The sequence below is a fragment of the Toxotes jaculatrix genome, chromosome 4 (genome assembly GCF_017976425.1).
Source record: "Toxotes jaculatrix isolate fToxJac2 chromosome 4, fToxJac2.pri, whole genome shotgun sequence".
Taxonomy (NCBI): domain Eukaryota; kingdom Metazoa; phylum Chordata; class Actinopteri; family Toxotidae; genus Toxotes; species Toxotes jaculatrix.
The window spans coordinates 22,949,288-22,967,930 of NC_054397.1; the positions used below are offsets into that span (position 1 = coordinate 22,949,288).

At 39.9% G+C, this 18,643-nt stretch overlaps 1 protein-coding gene across 1 annotated transcript in view; it reads right to left on the minus strand.

The window, feature by feature from the left end:
* dnah6 (dynein, axonemal, heavy chain 6) overlaps positions 1 to 18,643 on the minus strand; it is a 46,272-nt gene that overhangs the window by 14,259 nt on the left and 13,370 nt on the right. Inside the window, 30 exon segments of the mRNA XM_041035640.1 lie at positions 87 to 212; positions 849 to 1,052; positions 1,426 to 1,622; positions 1,885 to 2,008; positions 2,313 to 2,429; positions 2,699 to 2,843; positions 4,168 to 4,403; positions 4,640 to 4,807; positions 4,957 to 5,199; positions 5,325 to 5,465; positions 6,151 to 6,303; positions 6,406 to 6,637; positions 7,041 to 7,195; positions 7,330 to 7,403; positions 7,576 to 7,722; positions 8,754 to 8,925; positions 9,155 to 9,286; positions 10,032 to 10,189; positions 10,383 to 10,530; positions 10,978 to 11,199; positions 12,525 to 12,668; positions 12,973 to 13,155; positions 14,263 to 14,385; positions 14,553 to 14,774; positions 14,859 to 15,071; positions 15,898 to 16,024; positions 16,141 to 16,248; positions 17,545 to 17,693; positions 17,787 to 17,954; positions 18,474 to 18,611. Of these exon segments, the coding sequence (XP_040891574.1) occupies positions 87 to 212; positions 849 to 1,052; positions 1,426 to 1,622; positions 1,885 to 2,008; positions 2,313 to 2,429; positions 2,699 to 2,843; positions 4,168 to 4,403; positions 4,640 to 4,807; positions 4,957 to 5,199; positions 5,325 to 5,465; positions 6,151 to 6,303; positions 6,406 to 6,637; positions 7,041 to 7,195; positions 7,330 to 7,403; positions 7,576 to 7,722; positions 8,754 to 8,925; positions 9,155 to 9,286; positions 10,032 to 10,189; positions 10,383 to 10,530; positions 10,978 to 11,199; positions 12,525 to 12,668; positions 12,973 to 13,155; positions 14,263 to 14,385; positions 14,553 to 14,774; positions 14,859 to 15,071; positions 15,898 to 16,024; positions 16,141 to 16,248; positions 17,545 to 17,693; positions 17,787 to 17,954; positions 18,474 to 18,611 (4,869 nt within the window).

Below are 18,643 nucleotides of genomic sequence, written 5' to 3' on the forward strand. Positions count from 1 at the left end.
GAAACTATTTCTTTAACCATAAAATGGTAAAAAAAAAAATAGTATGATCAAGCATGTCTAACATGACATGGGTAGTGTGTTCCTACCTCCTCTAGCAGTACAGGCATGCCCATACGAATGGCATTCTCTAAGGTACGAAGAAAGTTTGGGTCTGTCAGCTTGATCACCTTTAGACCATGCTTGGCCTCCTTGGAGCGGATCCATCGGTTGGCCTGAGGGTGAAAGAAATAGCCTTTATCTAATGTGATGAAAAGATGGCCTCTTTACATCTTTTGTTTATTGTAAAAATGTGAAAGAACAACAGGGAAAGTTAGAGGGATGGAGGGGAAAAACACTCAAACACGACAGGAAAGCAGATTAGACTTGTCAGAGGTCAGGACAAAGAGCAGAGAGCTACATGAAGGCCTAAAAATGAAGCTGTGACAATATTTCTGTCCTGCACATGTTGGCAAATCTGAGTGAGCTGGTTTGTGTCCTTTCTTTCTATGAGGGAAAGCTGGACATTGTGTGTATGTCCTGGGGCAGGGGCCTGTCTGTGACTTTGTCTCTGACCGTGTCTGACAGGAAGTTCTATTTTGGGGGGTTTCTGTTCTTTATGCTGGTACTGCAGCCATGTAACCAGTGTTTTAAATCTAATGAAATCAAGGAGACAAGGAATCTGTGGGAGAAAATATTATTTACTTAAGGTTATAACCAAGTGTGTATATGTTCACATGACACAATGTGTGATACTTTGGGTTAAATAGATGAATGAAGAATTTACGTCCTTGAATAATGAACTGATAAACAACAATTCCCTCCTGAAAGACACCAAATGAGAGCTGCCTTAATCGTAGTTTTTAATTTACCTGATCCTGTGGGTCAATCATAAGAGGCCAGCGGCGGCCCATGGTCACCAGGATCCCGTTCTCTGTAGAGACGGTGTCACGAGGCAGCCCTTCTGTGTTCCACTGGCGGATGACAAATGGGTCACCCATAATGTTGATCAGGCTGAAGCTGGAACTGATGGGTATGTTCAGCTCCTGGCATTGTATTATCCACTGGTCAATTAGCTGGGGAAAGGGAGCACAAACACACGTACAAACAAGGGCATGAATTTTTACTTCACTACTTTCCTTTATTTGTTTTGTTTGAACGAGGATGTACACTTCACAATTTTTCCCTTTTTAATAACTTTTGTTTTATCACTTCTGTGTTTTAATATTGTACATACAGATTCACTTCAGTGCTATTACTGTAATGGGAATTACATCTCACAGAAGAGGCACAAGTACAATAATGAGGCAACTGGGCTCAGTTTATTTCTTCTGCAGTGCTCTGTATTGCCTTAAGGTGTAAGAGTCTACAAGATGCTCATACAGGTCCCATCCATCAGTTATCCATGGTGTATACCAAAGCTGCCCTAAAAACACTCCCTGTACTTACCAGCTGTCTATAGTGGGAAGTGAATGCTCCATAGTAGGCTACACAGGCAGCTGCAATGAAGACGTTTCCCACAACGTTAATAATCTCTTGCTCAAACAGGGCAACACTTTCCTCCCAGCGTATTTGCTCATCACCAAGAGCAGAGGTTAGCTTCCCTGCCCTGGTCAACCGAGCTTGCGTCAGAGCCATGGTGTTAACTTTGAGGAAGGAAAAGATTCACAAAGACAGAGACAAAAAAGAATATTAGTATTAACATTAGAATGCTGGGAGACTTTGTTTTTCTTCTTCAATTTCAATGGGTTATGAAACCTCCTTGAACACTGAAAGACATAGTAGACAAACAAGAGTCAATTTCCTGTTGGAATTTGCTCCATCTCTATAGATTTCCACATAACATCTATTTTATGTGAATAAATTCACAACTTAAAGTGATTTCATGTAAAAGGGTGCAGCCCTCACCCAAATCCTGCTTCTCATTTAAGCTGCTGTCAAACTGCTCCCGTAGGACCTTGATCTGGTCCTCCACCTCCTGAAGCTTTTGTTGCTTGTCCCTCAGGGTCGCCATGGTCATATCCAGCTCCTCCTGCACGGGTTAGGGTTAGAGGGAGAAAAAGACAGAGGGAACATTCGTTATTAAAAGATTTAAAGAATATTTGGGCCAATTTCCACTTTCACTCTCATCATTGGGTCTAATGTATGAGGGGCATCTTTGGTGGGACTTACTGAACACAGAATGGATTGGTGCGTAGCGGATGAAGGCTTTGATTGTAATAGATTTCATTTAGAAATAGGCAGCAATGAGATTTTAAATCATGAGTATTCTACTGTGCACTAAGTACTGTACATGGGGTAGAACTAATATACATATTGCATATTACACTACTGACCTGTGCCTTGGCCAGTTTTTCTCTCTTGGGGCCAACTTCTTTGAGAACTCTAGCATAAAGATCCATGGCTCTGACCCACATGCACATTGATCTACAGGCTCTGGATACCTTCTCCACCTAAAAGAAGCAAAACAATCAGGATGTACACCAAGCAGCAGACACTGAAACATGTAACCACTGTATCATATTCAATAATTTATAGCCAGGTTATGCAGTCAAAAATCAGGATAGCTCATTTCAGTGGCATGTGTAAGGCCATAGAGTCATGATCAAAACTTCTGTTTGCCAAAGTATTTGAATTCCAACTTCACCACAATCTGTTTATGCTGAGGAGTACTCAACAAAGGACGAAATATCAGAATTTCTGACATGAAATCTAGACTGACCTTCTCAGGTATGAAATCAGGGTTGTTGATGTATTTTTGCAGTTTCAGCAGGATCTGAGGCTTGATATTGTTCTTGTCATACTCTGTCAGACGCCTGAGGAAATTGGCATCTCCCAGTAATTGCTTGGCACTGGCCCAGTCTGGTCTGTGAGGAAAATGGCATACAAGTTGTTAAAAAAAATGAAACTAAGATAATACTTTCATTTAAATGGAAACAAAACAAATATTTTGAAAAATATTATGCATGCTGATTTTCAGTTTGGCTGTTCATAGTACATGGTGCATGAATTAGAAAACCCAGCCTGGAACTGTTAACCTCTAGCAATGATTTAAGAATGAAACAGTGCTTACAAATAACCAAAACACATGCTACTATAAAATACTGCAAGCTATGATATTGGAAATATAATGTATGGACTCCACTCTGAGATACTCATAATGGTTACAAATCACATAACGCAATTCAACAGTAAGACTCACAGCCTAACTCAGAACATGAAGAAACAAAAGACAAGAGTATTATCTATCAACAGATATATTACACATTCATAGTAATGTAACTTGTCATGGATTTATTAGTAAGTGAAAGCTCTGCATAGCGTCAGTATGCTGTCAGCAGAACAGTGGGTGATAAAAGGTTAAAGCAGATAGGATATTGGGCAGGACTGGATTTAGTGCAGCAATGCAGCACATTACTGTCTGATGACATTTAAGGGTTGACAGAGGGATAAGCGCTGAGTCATGAGATGGTAGGGTAATCCCCCTGAATGCTGACTAAAAAATTATATGGGATTGAAAAATAGGCCCAAATCTCATACGTTTGGCAGATACAATGTAAAACAACAGAGAAGATTTGGGTGATTATAATAGTGATCGTCATTTCTGAAATGATGTTGATAATAATTAGGCTGAAGATTTCAGCCTAATTATTATCAACCACCTTCATCTAATCTGATGAAGGTGGTTGTGATTATGGTGATGGATTATCATGATAAATGGAACGTGATCAGGATGCTTGATGACTATCTCTTCTTTTGACGTTCTTCCTTTTTTGTATTCTCTTGTCCTATTACCTTTGATATGTGCAGGTATTTTATTTTGATCCAACAGAAATTAGACATTTTCTACAGACGACCATTTGCTATTGGTGTTGAATTAAATCTGTTGTGCTGAACGAAATGAAACATTCATTATATAGAGATTATATATAATATTTCACCAAGCCTTTAATGTCTGGTCTGTCCTTTGTGTTCCTGCCGTTATTATGAAAAAAGCCCCAGTAGATGGCATCTCTAGTTTGATATATTTCCTTCTGAAACAGAATATTAGGATGTGACATAATTTGTGCATTGTGAGTTTGAAGAGAAGGGAACTTTCATGTTAGAGGCAGAGATAAAACTCATACCAAAAATCTTTGAGGAGAAAAGTCTTGTTTTTTTTTTTGGAGAGAAAGAGAGAAGCATACTGACTTGCAGTTGAGCAGGATGCAGACAGCCTCCATGACAGTCATGACTAGGTCTGGGGGTTTGGTGAACACCTTGATCTCAGATATGTCAGCCTTGTCTAGAGAATTAAGAGCCTGATTGGCACTCTCCAGGGCTGGCAGAGCCTCATCCAGGTCCCTCTGGGCATCATCAGCTATGGCCTGGGTGTCTTCAGCTTTGACCTTTGCTAAAGCTTCATCTTCTTTAACTACTTTACGCACCTATGACAAAGATATATTTTTGTATTATGAACAGATAAACACTATAGAAATGACAAAAGGGTATCATGCTTTTTTTGGACATTTTAGAGTGTCTATTTTTCTTCCCCTCTCTCCCTCTCTCCCTCTCTCTCCCACACACACACCACGCACACGCACACGCACACGCACACGCACACACACACACACACACACACACACACACACACACACACACACACACACACACACACACACACCTCATCAGCACTCTCCTGGTCGACAGCCAGTTTCTTCATGAGGGCATCAACATCAATGGACTTTTGTTTCAAGACTGGCTCCAGAGCAGACAGGTCCACTTTCATTTTGTCCACCAGTTCATTGGTCTCCAGGAGTTTGGTGAGACCGTTCTTAACCCGATCCCTGGCCTATTCATGGACAAACAAAATAAGACAAAATATATTAAAGTCACAGCAATGGCCAAAAATAAGCTAATCACAGAGAAAATTACAGATAACAACTAATCACTTAAGTGATTACTTGGTAACTGCTTATGCATTTTGAGGGTTAAACATACAAGCACTAACTGCTGTCTCTTCTCCTCAAGCATGCCCAGGTAGAGATTGATGAGCTCCAGGTAGGAGGTAGGTGTGGTGTAGTATCGACGTCTCAGCTCTGTGTAGAAGCGCTCAGCCATGTCAGTGACACTAACATGTATCTCCACGCACATGGCTGAGAAGCTCTGCTTCAGCTCTTCGCTGCCAAAGTCCACATTCTGGAAGAAAGCCTGAGAGACAGAGAACAGCGCCTCACGAGGCCACTGGGCACAGGAGGGTAAAAGGAATAAATAATAAATACATGATAATAACATTCAGTTTCACAAACACAGAAGTACACATGAATACATGTGGCCTCAGCTGTCTGGATAGAGCTGTCTCAGCCTACCTGTACAAACCAGTCAATGGTGCAGCAGTTGACCAGTGAGGGAAACATGCGACAGCGAGCCCTGAAGGCATCGCCCACGGGGCTCATACACAACACAATGTGCAGCTTCTCCCGCACACGAGAGATGAAGTACTGGAACACCTGAAGGCATGACCACACACACAGAAAATATACACACACACACACACATGCAGGGAAGATTCTGTAATTCTGAGCTTTGGTCTCAGCAAATAACATTGGAGGCTAATGTTTTCTTACAGCTCGCTTGAGGGCACTGACTTTAAAGTGACAGTTCTTGCCCTGAGTCTATGGCTATTTTGGCCCATTGTGGAAAACACTGTGTATGTGTGTTGTTTCTGAGGTGTTATGTAAGTTCTTAACTACGTTTTAGCAGCTGACAGTTGTCAGTCTTTATTTTACTTCTCTTAGATATTACTGCAGTTTTTTACATAGATGAACTCTCGTTTTAACTGAACAACCTAAACGTTACAGCGAGAGGCATTTCTTTGTACTTTGTAGAAATTGGTTTATTAAAAAAATGTTGTTGCCAACTGTGTTGGTATTGTTTGTGAGTGTCAGATTTGTGGTTAATGTGGAACAAATTATATTAATAAAATCTACCAAAAAAAGAAGCTAACCATACAAGAAGTCCCACTGATAGACATGAAATTTGGCAACTTTCCAACCCATTTATTCATCACTGTTACAGGCAATCTGAATCCATCTGTTTGTTTGCACATGTTACAGACGTATATTGAACTGTATTTTCACTACCTGAATGATATATGCTTTTTATAGTATGGTATGTGTTTGTGTCTGCCTGTACCTCATCCCTGTTCTCCTCACTGATTCCAGCCTCTTTGGCTTTAGGGCGAGTAGCAGCCAACACTTGTTCCAGCTCATCTTTCTCAAACAGGTTGGGCACCTCGCCAGAGTTCAACATGTTGTTGATATCCTCCAAAAATTCCTCCACCACAATCTACAACAGGCAAGAGAAAGTGAACAGCAGTAATTAAACTTGGATGTACAAAAAGAAAAGAATGTCTACTGTTTTAACATCAGCCAAGTCCTTCCATCATACCTGAGTGTCTGTAAATAGGAACACCATATCTTTGCCCTCCACACCAGCCATCTTGTAAAGCCTCCTCAAGTCTTCATGGAAGCTGTCATAGTTGTAGCCTCGACTCAGCTCAATCTCAAAGCAGCGGTACCCACACATGTGGGCTGCTAACCGGGTGAGTGACTGCTTGCCTGTACCTCCCACTCCTACTAGTAAAGCATTGCCTCTCTCCTGGCGAATCATACGGACAATCCTAGAAGATAAGAGGCCAAATCACTGTCACCACTTGAAACAAAAAAGCATGAAATGCTGTGGTTATGATATATGATATCTGCAGATATGATATCACAGGTCCCACGCCATGTAAGCTATGTATTGTTTCACAGTGTCTTTGAGCAAGACAGTTAACGCTATTAAAAGTTATATTGCTTGATACAACACCATTGATAATCACATGTGCAGAGACTTTGTGTACACAAACAAATTGATTCTATCAAAAGCCATCTAAACATTTAAGAGACACTGTATCATCATCACTGACATATGTTAACTTCTTTGGTGTAACTTTCCTCTTGCAGTACCACCAACAACCAAATAACACGTCAACCTACAAAAAAAATCTGGAAACTCAATTGTGTAAGTTTGAAAATACACACCTAGAGACATGCTCAATGGCATCCTGGAAGAAAACCAACTTGGTCTCCTTGGAAAAGGTCATGTTGTAATCATCGAGGTAGTCCTGGAGGACAGTCTGGATCTTATTCATGTCTGTCAGGTCCTCATACAGACGATCCTCTTTCTCTGCACCCACCTATAAGGGTTTATGAGATGGAAGGCAGAAGGAATAAATAAAAGTTGTGAAGTATTTCAGTGTAAACATTATTAAATGTTGTAAAATTAAATGTTTTCTGAACTTGTCAAGAACTTTCTATTAGAATATCTGACCTTGATGAAGTCTCCAAATATGATGGGCTGAGTCACAAAGTATGAGGGCTCCAAATTAATACTAAAATATCTGCCTGGCAGAGAGAGAGAAAGGGTCATAAAGAGGGCTGTTCTTCAACTGGTAAAAACAGAGAAAAAGTGGAAACTGGGTAGAGTGACATTTAGTAGTTCAGCACGTGCAGGATTCAAACACTTTGTGTATTTAGCAAAGTAAACCATGAGAGCAGTCTTTGTGAGAGCTCTTACTGGCCATCTCACAGACGATGGTGTTGAAATAGGTCTTATCTTGGTTGTTGATGAGTCGATCATGGAACACCCGCTGACACTCGTGGCAGAAGAGACGGAAGATCTGGTCCTTATTTCTCACTTGACTTGGCTCACACTGCAATATGCCTGAACATCAAGAGAGGGGAAAAATGCATAGAAAGGAGATTTGCTGGATTTTTTTTTTTTCACTTTAAATAAATATGAATATTACTTAGGTTCAATGGGATGAAAAAAAGATCTTATGAAAAAATATTGCAGCTAAAACAAAACAATAAAAAGAAACAAAAGCACAGCAACTTGAGACATTGTGAAAAACCCTATAGAGCTACATGATGCGTAAAATGAAAAAGGAAAGAAAAATGATATAGATCTAAGAATGAAAATTTAGATGTGTGAGTCTTTTTATATATGTGAGACTCTTAAAGAATGTGAAACAATATCCACACATCTGATGGACAGTATAAACAGTGTTTCTGAAGAAGAAAGTTTTTGCTGCTCACCATATGAAAACATATGAATGCAAAGAGAATCGAAAATAAAGTTGCACAGAGAGAGGCATTATGATGTCAACAATATCAGACAATGGGATAGGATGGCTGGTTTATTACCCCTCACTAACAATACTGTATATATTGCTAAAGGGAACTGTGTCTTTGAGTAATGCACTCTGTCCATGTTAAACAAGTAGTGGGTAGAAGACAGTGGTAGAAGTCAAATCAGTTCATCTTCATGTTCTGATGATGCCTGCTGGCAAAAAGAAGAGAGGGAGAGAGGGAAAGGAGGCAGACGGGGTGATGGTGCAGACGATTTGGGAGCATGAGGCTGAGACAGAGCTTATAAATGTTAGTAATGTGGCTTGAAGAAATAAATCAGAACTGTGTCCAATGCTGTGGGGGTACAAAGATTTAGACACTGTCTGTCTCTGTCAGTCTTTTTCTGCAAATCCAAAGCTTAGTTTGTGTTCCTGAGGAAAAGAGAGGGTGTACATACTGTATGCCTGCGCCTCTTGTCTTTTTATGCACGTTTTCCTTTATCTCTCTCATATTTGTGTTTATCTTTTCATCAACAACTGCAATTGTTCCATGCAGACTCCTGGGTGTCCAATGAGCTCTGTGTGAGTCTGTTCAACAAACAGTGTGCGTGTGCTCATGTCTCACCTTGGACACACTTGGAGAGGTCTCTGAGATTGAAGACATAGTGGGACTTAGCTGGAGTGGGCAGCAGATCCACACTCAAACGGTTGTAAATCTCCACAGCTGCATCCACAATCTGTCCAGCACAGTCCTTCACAGCCTGGGAAAACTCACTGAGGAAACCATTCAGGATGGCCTGGGAAGGATGGGAAGGAAAAGACTTTGTAACTAGCATGAAAAAAGGAATAAAGTGTGACTATAGAAAACTGAAGGGCTGGGGTGAAATGGAAGAGAGAGCAGGAGCAAGAGTAAGATATCATAGAGCTTTTAAGCTGTAAAAACACATGTGACAACTCACTGAAAGCTATACAAATTGTTGTATGTCTGTTGTACTTGAGTGTTTGTGTGTGTGAGTGTATTCTGACATTGAAGATCTGTTTAAGGCTGTGCTCTGAGGGTGTGGGCAGACACAGCATGCTGAAGTGACGGGTGAATCGAGGGGTCACAGGGTTTCGTCCCCCTCCTGGAGGAGCACACGCTGCCGCAATGGTCATTCCCTGTAAGAAACAAAGGAGAGACAGATAAAATTTAAAAAAGGATAAAAGGAATGAAATTATGATCAAAATGTTTCCCATAAGAAACTTCATCAAATGTCTCTAGCAGTAAGCAATAACAGGATCATTGCTGTGGTTGTGTAGCACAAATTAAGGCAGGAAACTTTCTGTAAATGCAGAAAACAAATACGGGTCCACAATGTTAACACACATACAGGTGTAAACACACACAGGAACATGAGATGAATGGGTTTCTTACATAAATAGCAAGTCTTCATTAAATGTCTTACTAATTAAGTTGATGCTGTTAAAAAAAACAGTTCTCCACAGAATTAGATGAACACATCAATATCAGTTTCATCTCTATGAGTCAACCGGAGCTTCTGGATGGTAGATAGCTTAGCATAAAGATTGGAAACAGGAAGAAACAGCAAGAGGTAGTAAGGTGCTTTCCGATCATTCCAAAGCCAGAGCTTGTCTCGCCCAGTAGCAGCAGGTTTCAGTAACAGCATGTAGCACCTCTGAAGTTCTGTCTTTTTTGTTAAAATGACAGCTAAATCTGACAGATTTGTTCTCAAAATGCTGGAATGTTTGTTTGCTGATTCATAAAAGGAACAAACTATAACTATCTATAGAAAAGCACATAAACAGCCATCTGTGGAACTTCAAAAACCAAAACCAGCTCAGATCACAAACATAGTCACGTATCCATGGAAAATTAGCTTATATTACGTGTGTAAATTTGTACCTGGATTTCCTTCCAGAAGAATTTGTTTCTGTCATAGAAGCCAGAAAAGTCTTGGAACTGACGCAGGAGCTCTATAGGGGGCTGAGAGCCATAACTGTCCAGCTTGGGCATATTCAGGTCATCCACAAAGACCACTAACTTCTTGTTACCAGGAGCACCTACAGGGAGGGAAAAGGAATGAGGATGAATGGTTAACACTTGTAAGACTGACAGATGGATGGATGCTGTCAACTACAGTGTTATGTAGATGATGCAAACAGTCAGCAGTAAGGTAGCATACATATGACCAGGCACGGATCCTTAAATTACTGGTCTTACATGTATAATGTCTTAAGAAACTAGTTCGCCTACCCAGGATGTTTTTCCTCTTTTTCTCCAGTTTGGACTCAATGATCTCCTGTGTGCAGACGGAGGAGGTCTGAGCGGAGAAGCTGACGTAGACAAGAAGGTATCCTGCCTTTTCCTGGATACTGTTAAGAAGGCCCCGAGCCACCACAGACTGAAAGGGATAGACAAATTCTTTAATAACACATACACCAACTGGCTCTTTTCTGCCAAGTTTTACAGTCTACAATACTTGAATTGCGACATCAAAAGTTTCATTTTCACAATAAAATTAGAGCTTAACAGTCATTCATCCCTGGGGTGTCTAAGTCTATACCAGGTTCCATGCAGATATGCGTAAATAACCTTATGTTTATCTATGAAGATTCTCAGTCATCCAGGTCATGGTATTTCCAAAAGCTATCCAAAGGAAAATGCATTTGCTTGAGGTTCCTGAAGACCTCTCATCCGAAAGGCTTCTTCACTTCTAACCGACTGGTGGCTTATCCAGGTGTTTACCTTACTGAGTAAATATATATATCTGGGCTATATGGAGATATCATTTACACCTCGAAAATCTCTGTACACCGTCACTGTACCACTGTATACCAGGAACTCTCACCTTCCCCACTCCAGTGTCGCCAGTGAAGAGTACCGAACGTCGCACAGACAGCAGTTTCTCCATCAGATATCCATAGCGGACAGTGTCTGTGGTGGGAACCAGCATCTCAAAAAACGGCTGCTCTTTGTTGTATTTAAATGAAGGGATTATTTTCTCCCATGGCTCCAAGCACTTGTGGTGAAAGTTCATGTACAAGCTCCACAGAGTGCCATGCTTTGGGAGCTACAGAGATACATATGAATGCAGATTAATTAACACACATACATACTTAAGGTAATGAATTTCACAAAAATGCACACAAGTACCAACATGAGACTGTATGTAATTAGTTATATAAAATCCTTAGAAATCCAGCATTGAAGAAACTTTCCTCTGTTTTTGATTGCTTTTGCTGTTGTAATTTATAGTATGCAATGCTTTGAAGGTTTCACTGTGACATGTAATGTTGTATATGAATGAATGCAATATTTGTTTCCGTGAATCCTGCTGTTACTGATGGCTGTGCGTGTGTGTGTGTGTGTAGTTTTTATTCCCCGAAGCTTCACAGCTGGGATCTAGCTGCACTGGCTTCATCTTACGTTAAACACACAAAAATGTATACACAAACAATTCTCTGAAAAAACATTCATGATACACACACCACCAAAAAAAACACAAACAACAACACTGGCTCCTTATTCACAGATAAACAGATGTGTAAGCATGTGAGATGTTCCAGATGATTCTCTGCCTTCATGAACCTTTCACTTGCTTGTTCACTCCGACTTCAGTTAAGTGAGCCATGTTCCTACCCCACTGTGTTCTGTCCATGTCAGTAAGACATTCCTTCAATCATCAGCCACTACTGCCAGCCAAGTCAAACCTCTCAAACAATTAACTTTCCATTTCCTGTTGGGCTGAAGAACTTATAATATCAGCCTCTGCCCTATTTCGTCTATTTCTTTGCACCTCATTCTTTACAAATAGTAAAATGTCTTCCATTCTATAGCCCATGATTCATAATTCTCTAAAGTTAGCAAAGGAGAGTAATGATATGCAGTGGACTTTTATAACCTTGGCACAAAGCTTTTATCTGATTTACCTTTCCAGTGTGTTCCTTGCAACCCACTGAAGGTATTACAAAAATGTACAATATGGATAATCTTTCTTAATGTCTTCATTTCACATAAGCAAATGATATCAAATAATAGAATCCTCTTTTAGATTAGCTGTGCTCCCGCTAGACACATCCAGTATCAAAAGTACTTTGATGTAATATATAATATGAGCGAACCTTTAGGCCTTTTTTCATATTTCATGCTAATACCAGCAAACGCGTTGGAAAATGGATTTGACTCTCAGTAATGCGAATAAGGGACAAAATATGCTTTGAGTGGCAGAGAACAGTTTTACCAGCAAACATGGACATGTGAGACACAGTTAAGACATTTTGTCTTTATGTATGTGTGTTATGAAAGTATGGTGTCTGCAAATGTTCCAATATAGTATCAAAACTTGCAGTTAATCTACTTTGGTATGTATCTGTGTGTGTGTCCACATCTAAATACCTTAGAATTGTTGTTGTCTTCAAACTGCTCTTTGACAAAGGTGTCAAAAGAATCCCAGTGAGAACTGCTCAGGTTGCCGCCTACTGCCCATAGGTAGCAAAATATGAAGGTCTGACATAGTACACTGTTGAGGTGCTTGGAATCCTGACATCAACACAAACACAACAGAGAAGTAGACAGAAGCTCCATCAATAAATAATGTCATGGTTCAAAATAAAGTATACACATTACCTACAGTATGCTTTTGTTGTAGGGTCCAATTATCTATACGGTATTAGTGTCATATGTTGTTTAAGAGAAGGTGCTGCCTTTCTCTTTTGTCATCAAACCTTGCCCATGACACTAAGTCTTGATTACAGAGCTGAGCTATTGTGCAAAACTGCGATGATCTGCACTAAGAGACTAATGGCATCAGCTGAAATAGACTAAAGTTTGTGTTTGTTTGTACCATTTTGAGATCTGGCCCTCCTTCGCCCAGAAGCAGTGCCTCCAGCAGGAAGCACAGAGTGGTGACTTTGCTGATGTCCACCTGGCGAATCACCTGTGTACAATGCTTCCACACAAACTGAAGACCCTTCTCCACATACTGCTCAAACAGCTCCAGCAGGTATGTGCGCACTGGGTCGGGGAGCTAGAGAGACAGCAAGAAATGAAGGAAGAAAGAGGTGATGAGAGATGACTGCAGGCAAAGGAAGGTAGAGATCTTTGTGAAAAACCTTATAAACAAAAACAATGAAATAACCAAAACAGGTACACAAGCTGGTGGCTTGAAATACTGTATTGGACAGAGGAAAACTGACAATAAATATGTGGTCTGATCTCCCTGTCCTCAAGAGGCAAGGAGAGACAGACTCAGTCTCCCCTCAGTTAAAATAGCTAAGTGAAAACCAGTACAACATTAATTAAAAAGTCTAATAAACTAACTTTGACAAATTAACTTTGTTAAAGTTATCACCATCATAGTAAGTGCAACACTTACACTAAGTGAAAACAAAGTTAAAAACCTGACTGAAGTAGCTTAACAAAGAGGCTGAATTAGTCAAAGGTATGAGATAAATGTGGAGAGAAAATAGGAGAAGGCAAAAACAAGAAAGACAACTAAAGCAACAAACAGCTTAAAGATTATCAGATAAATGCAATGTCAACAAAGAGAACTGTCTTAGTCAATTAGACATAGAGACAGAGAATGATGCACAAGAGAGAGAAAGTTAAAAGTTGATAGTAGAGATGACCTACTATCACTGTAGTGTTAAATCACCCTAAAAGGCTCAGGGCTAATGTTGCAAGCTATAAAATTTGATGTGATGTGCTGTCCTCAAACTTTATGCTGATGCTGAAGTTCTGCTGCTTGAAAAGGGACATTACCATTCATTTACCAGTGCACACAGAGTCACAAACAGTCAGCCATAGTTTAACTCAAAGTGAAAACAACAGCAGTGATGGGGACAGATGAAACATCAGTAGTCAGTGATATAATGTGTTTATGCGTTTGATGTGCACATGATGCCCACAACAGCAGAGCTGTGACCTGAGAGAAAATATGATGTAACCAATTTACATGTAATGTATGTACTAACACTGACCTGTGGGACCATAAGTCACAAGTAGTGCTACTTATAGAAGCAATTACATTCCAAATCCTTTATTAAAATGAGCATGCTTTGAGCCAACATTTGTATAATTCTCTATACAGTCTATTAAAAACCTGTAGAAATAACAGAGATCCAATATGTATCACCTTGGCTCCTAGACCACTGATCCATGTCTGGACATAGGGCATCCACTTGAGCTCATCAGGATCAATATATACCATCCCACAGCGACTGACTGTGGCAGGAGATGCCACAGCCAAGTCCTGGACCTGAAGAACACATGGTTACACATGTTACCTTTGTGGACATTTCAGGTTCTGCAGGTACAAGGTAACGAAGGCGAACAGATAAGTGAATATAAATTTGAAATCTGGCTTATTGACCATGCAAAACATCTAAAACATTCAAATCTAATTTTACTATGTTCAGCTCTAACCTCAAACACCATATGTATGGATGGAGTCAATTTGATTCTCTCGCTGTTAGCCAAACAGAGCATCTTGTTGTCGTCCAGTACAGTGTTCATGTTCTCAATCCACAGGGCGTCAACCGGCCCGTCGCAGATCACCCACTTGTGGTCATCACTAGTGTCGTTGACTGCATCACGGACACTCAGCGCCATCAGTCCGTCACGCCACTCCAGTGTCAACGTGTTGACCTGAGGAGTTGAGGTAAATACTGAATGTGTACAGAGAGAGAAGCAAAGAAGCTGAGTCATCATTTACTCTCACATCGATAGTACCTCTCCATAGAGCTCTCCCATTGTGACAGACTTTGGGTTGAGAACATAGGTCTTGACAGGCTGATAGAAGGGGTTGTTAGCCTTGTGCCCGGTGTGATGGAGGGTCCCCAGCGTGTCTGCCAGGACAGTGTAGACAGTGGTCTTACCTCCACCAGCAGGCCCTACCAACATCACACCATGACGGACTAACATGGTCTCATACAGCTGAATCACCTAGTCATAAAAAAACAAAAGAATAATGCTGAGAAATATGAGATGTGTCAAAGATGGCCGTGTTTTACACAACAAATCCAAGGTAAGTAAATAAAGTAAGTGAAAAAAATATGGATTTTTGTAATGTGGGTGAACCAACTCTTTGAATGATAAGGCTGACAATATTAGATATTTGCTTAATGTCAAAATATTCAATGAAAAGACTGAAACAATGAATTTATCCTGTGAATAAGTATTAAACCACCAATGTTGACTTACAGCTATTATAAACACATTAATGAGTAAAATGTGTGATATGTTTTTACATTACAGTAACATATAGACCACAGTGTATTATGAGTCAGTCCCACGTACATGGTTTTGGTGCCCTAAGTACTCATTAACGCAACAAATGTGTATTGATCTGTGGTTGAAACTAGTCTCCAGCAAATGAACTATTTACTCTATTTACTATAAAATACACTCCACAACCGTCTCAGGAAATTAAACAGCCTTTTTTTTTTTTTTTTTTAAACAAAACTATAAATTTGAGACGTGTTCTTGCTGATTTATATCAGGAAAAATGGGCCTCTCCCTGCCGAACACAGGGAGAGGGCAGAGAAGTTAGAAAACACTGAGTTACATTGTTACTGTCATTTCATGAGACTTTTTGACACTAAGAAAAATGAAGAATAATACCAATAATACCAGCCTTATTCTTTAAAGTACATACAATAAATGCACTGTGAATGAAAAGTGTTTTACAAAAACAAAATATATATAAGAAAAACTTAAATAACTTCAAAAGAATAATGTATAATCATTGCTTTTCCCATTTGTACTGTACCTTCTTGGTCATGCTAGCCAGTGGCTGCAGGTTCCGCTTAACCAGAGACTCCAGGATGGTGGAGTGCAGCACACCATAATCATGCTCGGGGATACACACGCCAGGGAACAGGTCTGACAGGATACCACTGGAGGAGGACATTTTTCACACATAAAAAAAAAAACAACACAATTTTTACTTAGAGCATTTGGAGAAGCAGAAGTAAGATATGTACTTCCTTACCAAAAAGTCTGATAGGCTTACCCAAATAGCACAGCATCATCTGTGAGGAACTTTGGCAGGTTGGAATCCCTCAGTGCTCTGATAAGAACCACATCTTCACTCAGCTGGGGATTATCTCTCTTGAGAGACCTACAAAAACACACACAGTTACTTTACAAATTACACAGCTTTCATGTTAATGTTGTTATACACTGAGCATTTTCTTCTGAACTTAATATCTATTACAGTAATTGCAAGTTTACAAGTAATTCTTATACAATATTACAATACAGTGTGACATTTATAGATATGCTTTGTTGGTGGCAATTGCAAAGATCGTAGAAACCAAGCAGTGTGCTTTTCCTTATTTTTGATTTATCTTCTGTAGGTCATTAGTCTGTTTACTTGTTTCATTCTTTGTTTGTATGTTTCATTCCTCACTTTACTTGGTCATACTGCCTCAGTTCTCCATTTACATGTTATTCAGTGTTGTATTATTCATTGCATTAAAATGAACAAAACCAAAATTAAGTACATAATATAATGTAAATATACATGCAACTTAAATAGGAAATGACTCGACTTAAGAAGTGATATCACAGCCAGCTGTTCAAAAGTAGTTGGTGCTTTTCAATGAAATAAATAATAACTATATGGGAAAATGGATGTTATAATGGACAAATTAATTAGCGGAAAGTAGCAGCATTACGAATACAAATTAATAAATATAATAAGCAGCCAGAATGAGCTGGTAGTTCAATATTGCACAACCTGATCTTTACAACAAGCTGGCTCCACTTGGTTATAAAGAAACTGGGTAAAAAACATTAGAGATATTAAGGCAGGAGATAATGAATGTGTGCTTAGTGTGGAACGAGCAGACTCAGAGAAGTAATACCTAGGCAAAGACAGACAATGAATCACAAGCCAATTACAACAGTTCCCTGAGCTTCAGCTAATAACCACCAGGCAAAAGTATGACTTTTACTACATATGGTCAAGAGCATCAATTCAAATCTATTTATGCACCCACGCAGACCAGGAACAATTGTGTTTTAGCAGCCTCCAAATTTGTCTACCTAATCTTGTTCTTCACCTCTTCATGTGCTTTAATGCCCATTCATCTGAGGTGTGATCCAGATTTGATAAAGTGAAGGAATTTCACACAATGAAAACCAGTGCTTTTGTGAAGAAGTGCTTATTTTCTTTTATCTGTCAAAGTTAGTGCAATAAAGAGTAGGGTGTTTCAAAAGTAAGAGGCTTTTACATGTTATCTGAGTCACCACTGGTCCGCATCTGTGTGTGTGTGTGTGTCACAACCACAACAGTCCTTTTGGGACTTTCCTGAAAAGGTGAATGCTGTATGCTTCTTTGTCTCTATAATTGTTTGTCTCCATAACTGAATGCACATGTGTGTCAGTGTATGTGTGAGTGTGATGCTCTGACCCAGCCATGACCAGGACAGACTTGACAGCTCTCATGCCAAAGTCGTAATGGTCCTGCTGGGACAGCTGCTCAGAGCAAAGCTTGTACATCTGGGTCATCTTCCTCGCTAGGGTCTTACTGGATTCAAATCCCTCTGAGTACAAAATCACCTGGAGGGAGGGACAAAAACAAGGGAATAAAAACCGTTTTGTAGAGAAAATAACAAAGCATATACGACAATTCACATATAGAGAGCCTGTTACCTCAGCAATGAGTGCATAGTTTGGCACCATCATGGCTATGGGTCTAAACAGAGCTTTAAGGTTGTCAGGCAGCTCTGTCCTTCCAGCGTAGCCTGGGTTCATGGTGATGAAAGCGGCACACGTCATCACCAGTTTGATCTCGCGGCCCTCAAATCGAAACCTAGACAGCTGCATACAACGTTGAGTGAGATGTTGTTGTCCATGTGTGAGTATGATGTCTTAAAGATTTTTAAAGGCAAGTAAAGTATGCATGGCAGTGACTTATATGTAATCTGTGCTGGTTCCAAGCACATGGTCTTTCTCTACCTTCTATATGGAAAATACAATAGATTACTGGCAAGCTATTCAAATGGACTTGTAGCATAGTATTAAGGTCGTTATGTAGCGATGGCAAATACTTCCATATAGCATCTATGAGTGTTGAATTTCTTCAGTGCATTAGTATGCATGTTTATAGAAAACATCTGAAGCCACAAAATAACTACTGTGACCAAGTTTGATAGCAGACCACCATTACACTGGTAGAGAGGAATCAAGTGTTAAATGATCGACTCTGTAAGGCCCCTCAGCTAGTATAACTCAGTCCCTTATTACAGCAGAGCAAAGTCCTGAATTCTTCTCTGTGTATGGTAATGTGCCTTGTAAATAATGTTAAAGTGGTGTGCATGTGTGTCTGTATGGGGATACCTTAGCAGCTTTAGCGTTTCGTATGGTTATGAGTTGCTGAGCGATCACAGACAGCACTTCTATGTCGATTCGGTTAAATTCATCAAAACAACACCATGCTCCTGATTGAGCAAGCCCACTGAAGAAGCGGCCCATCATCTGGAAAAGAGAAGTGTGATTGGTCAAAAATA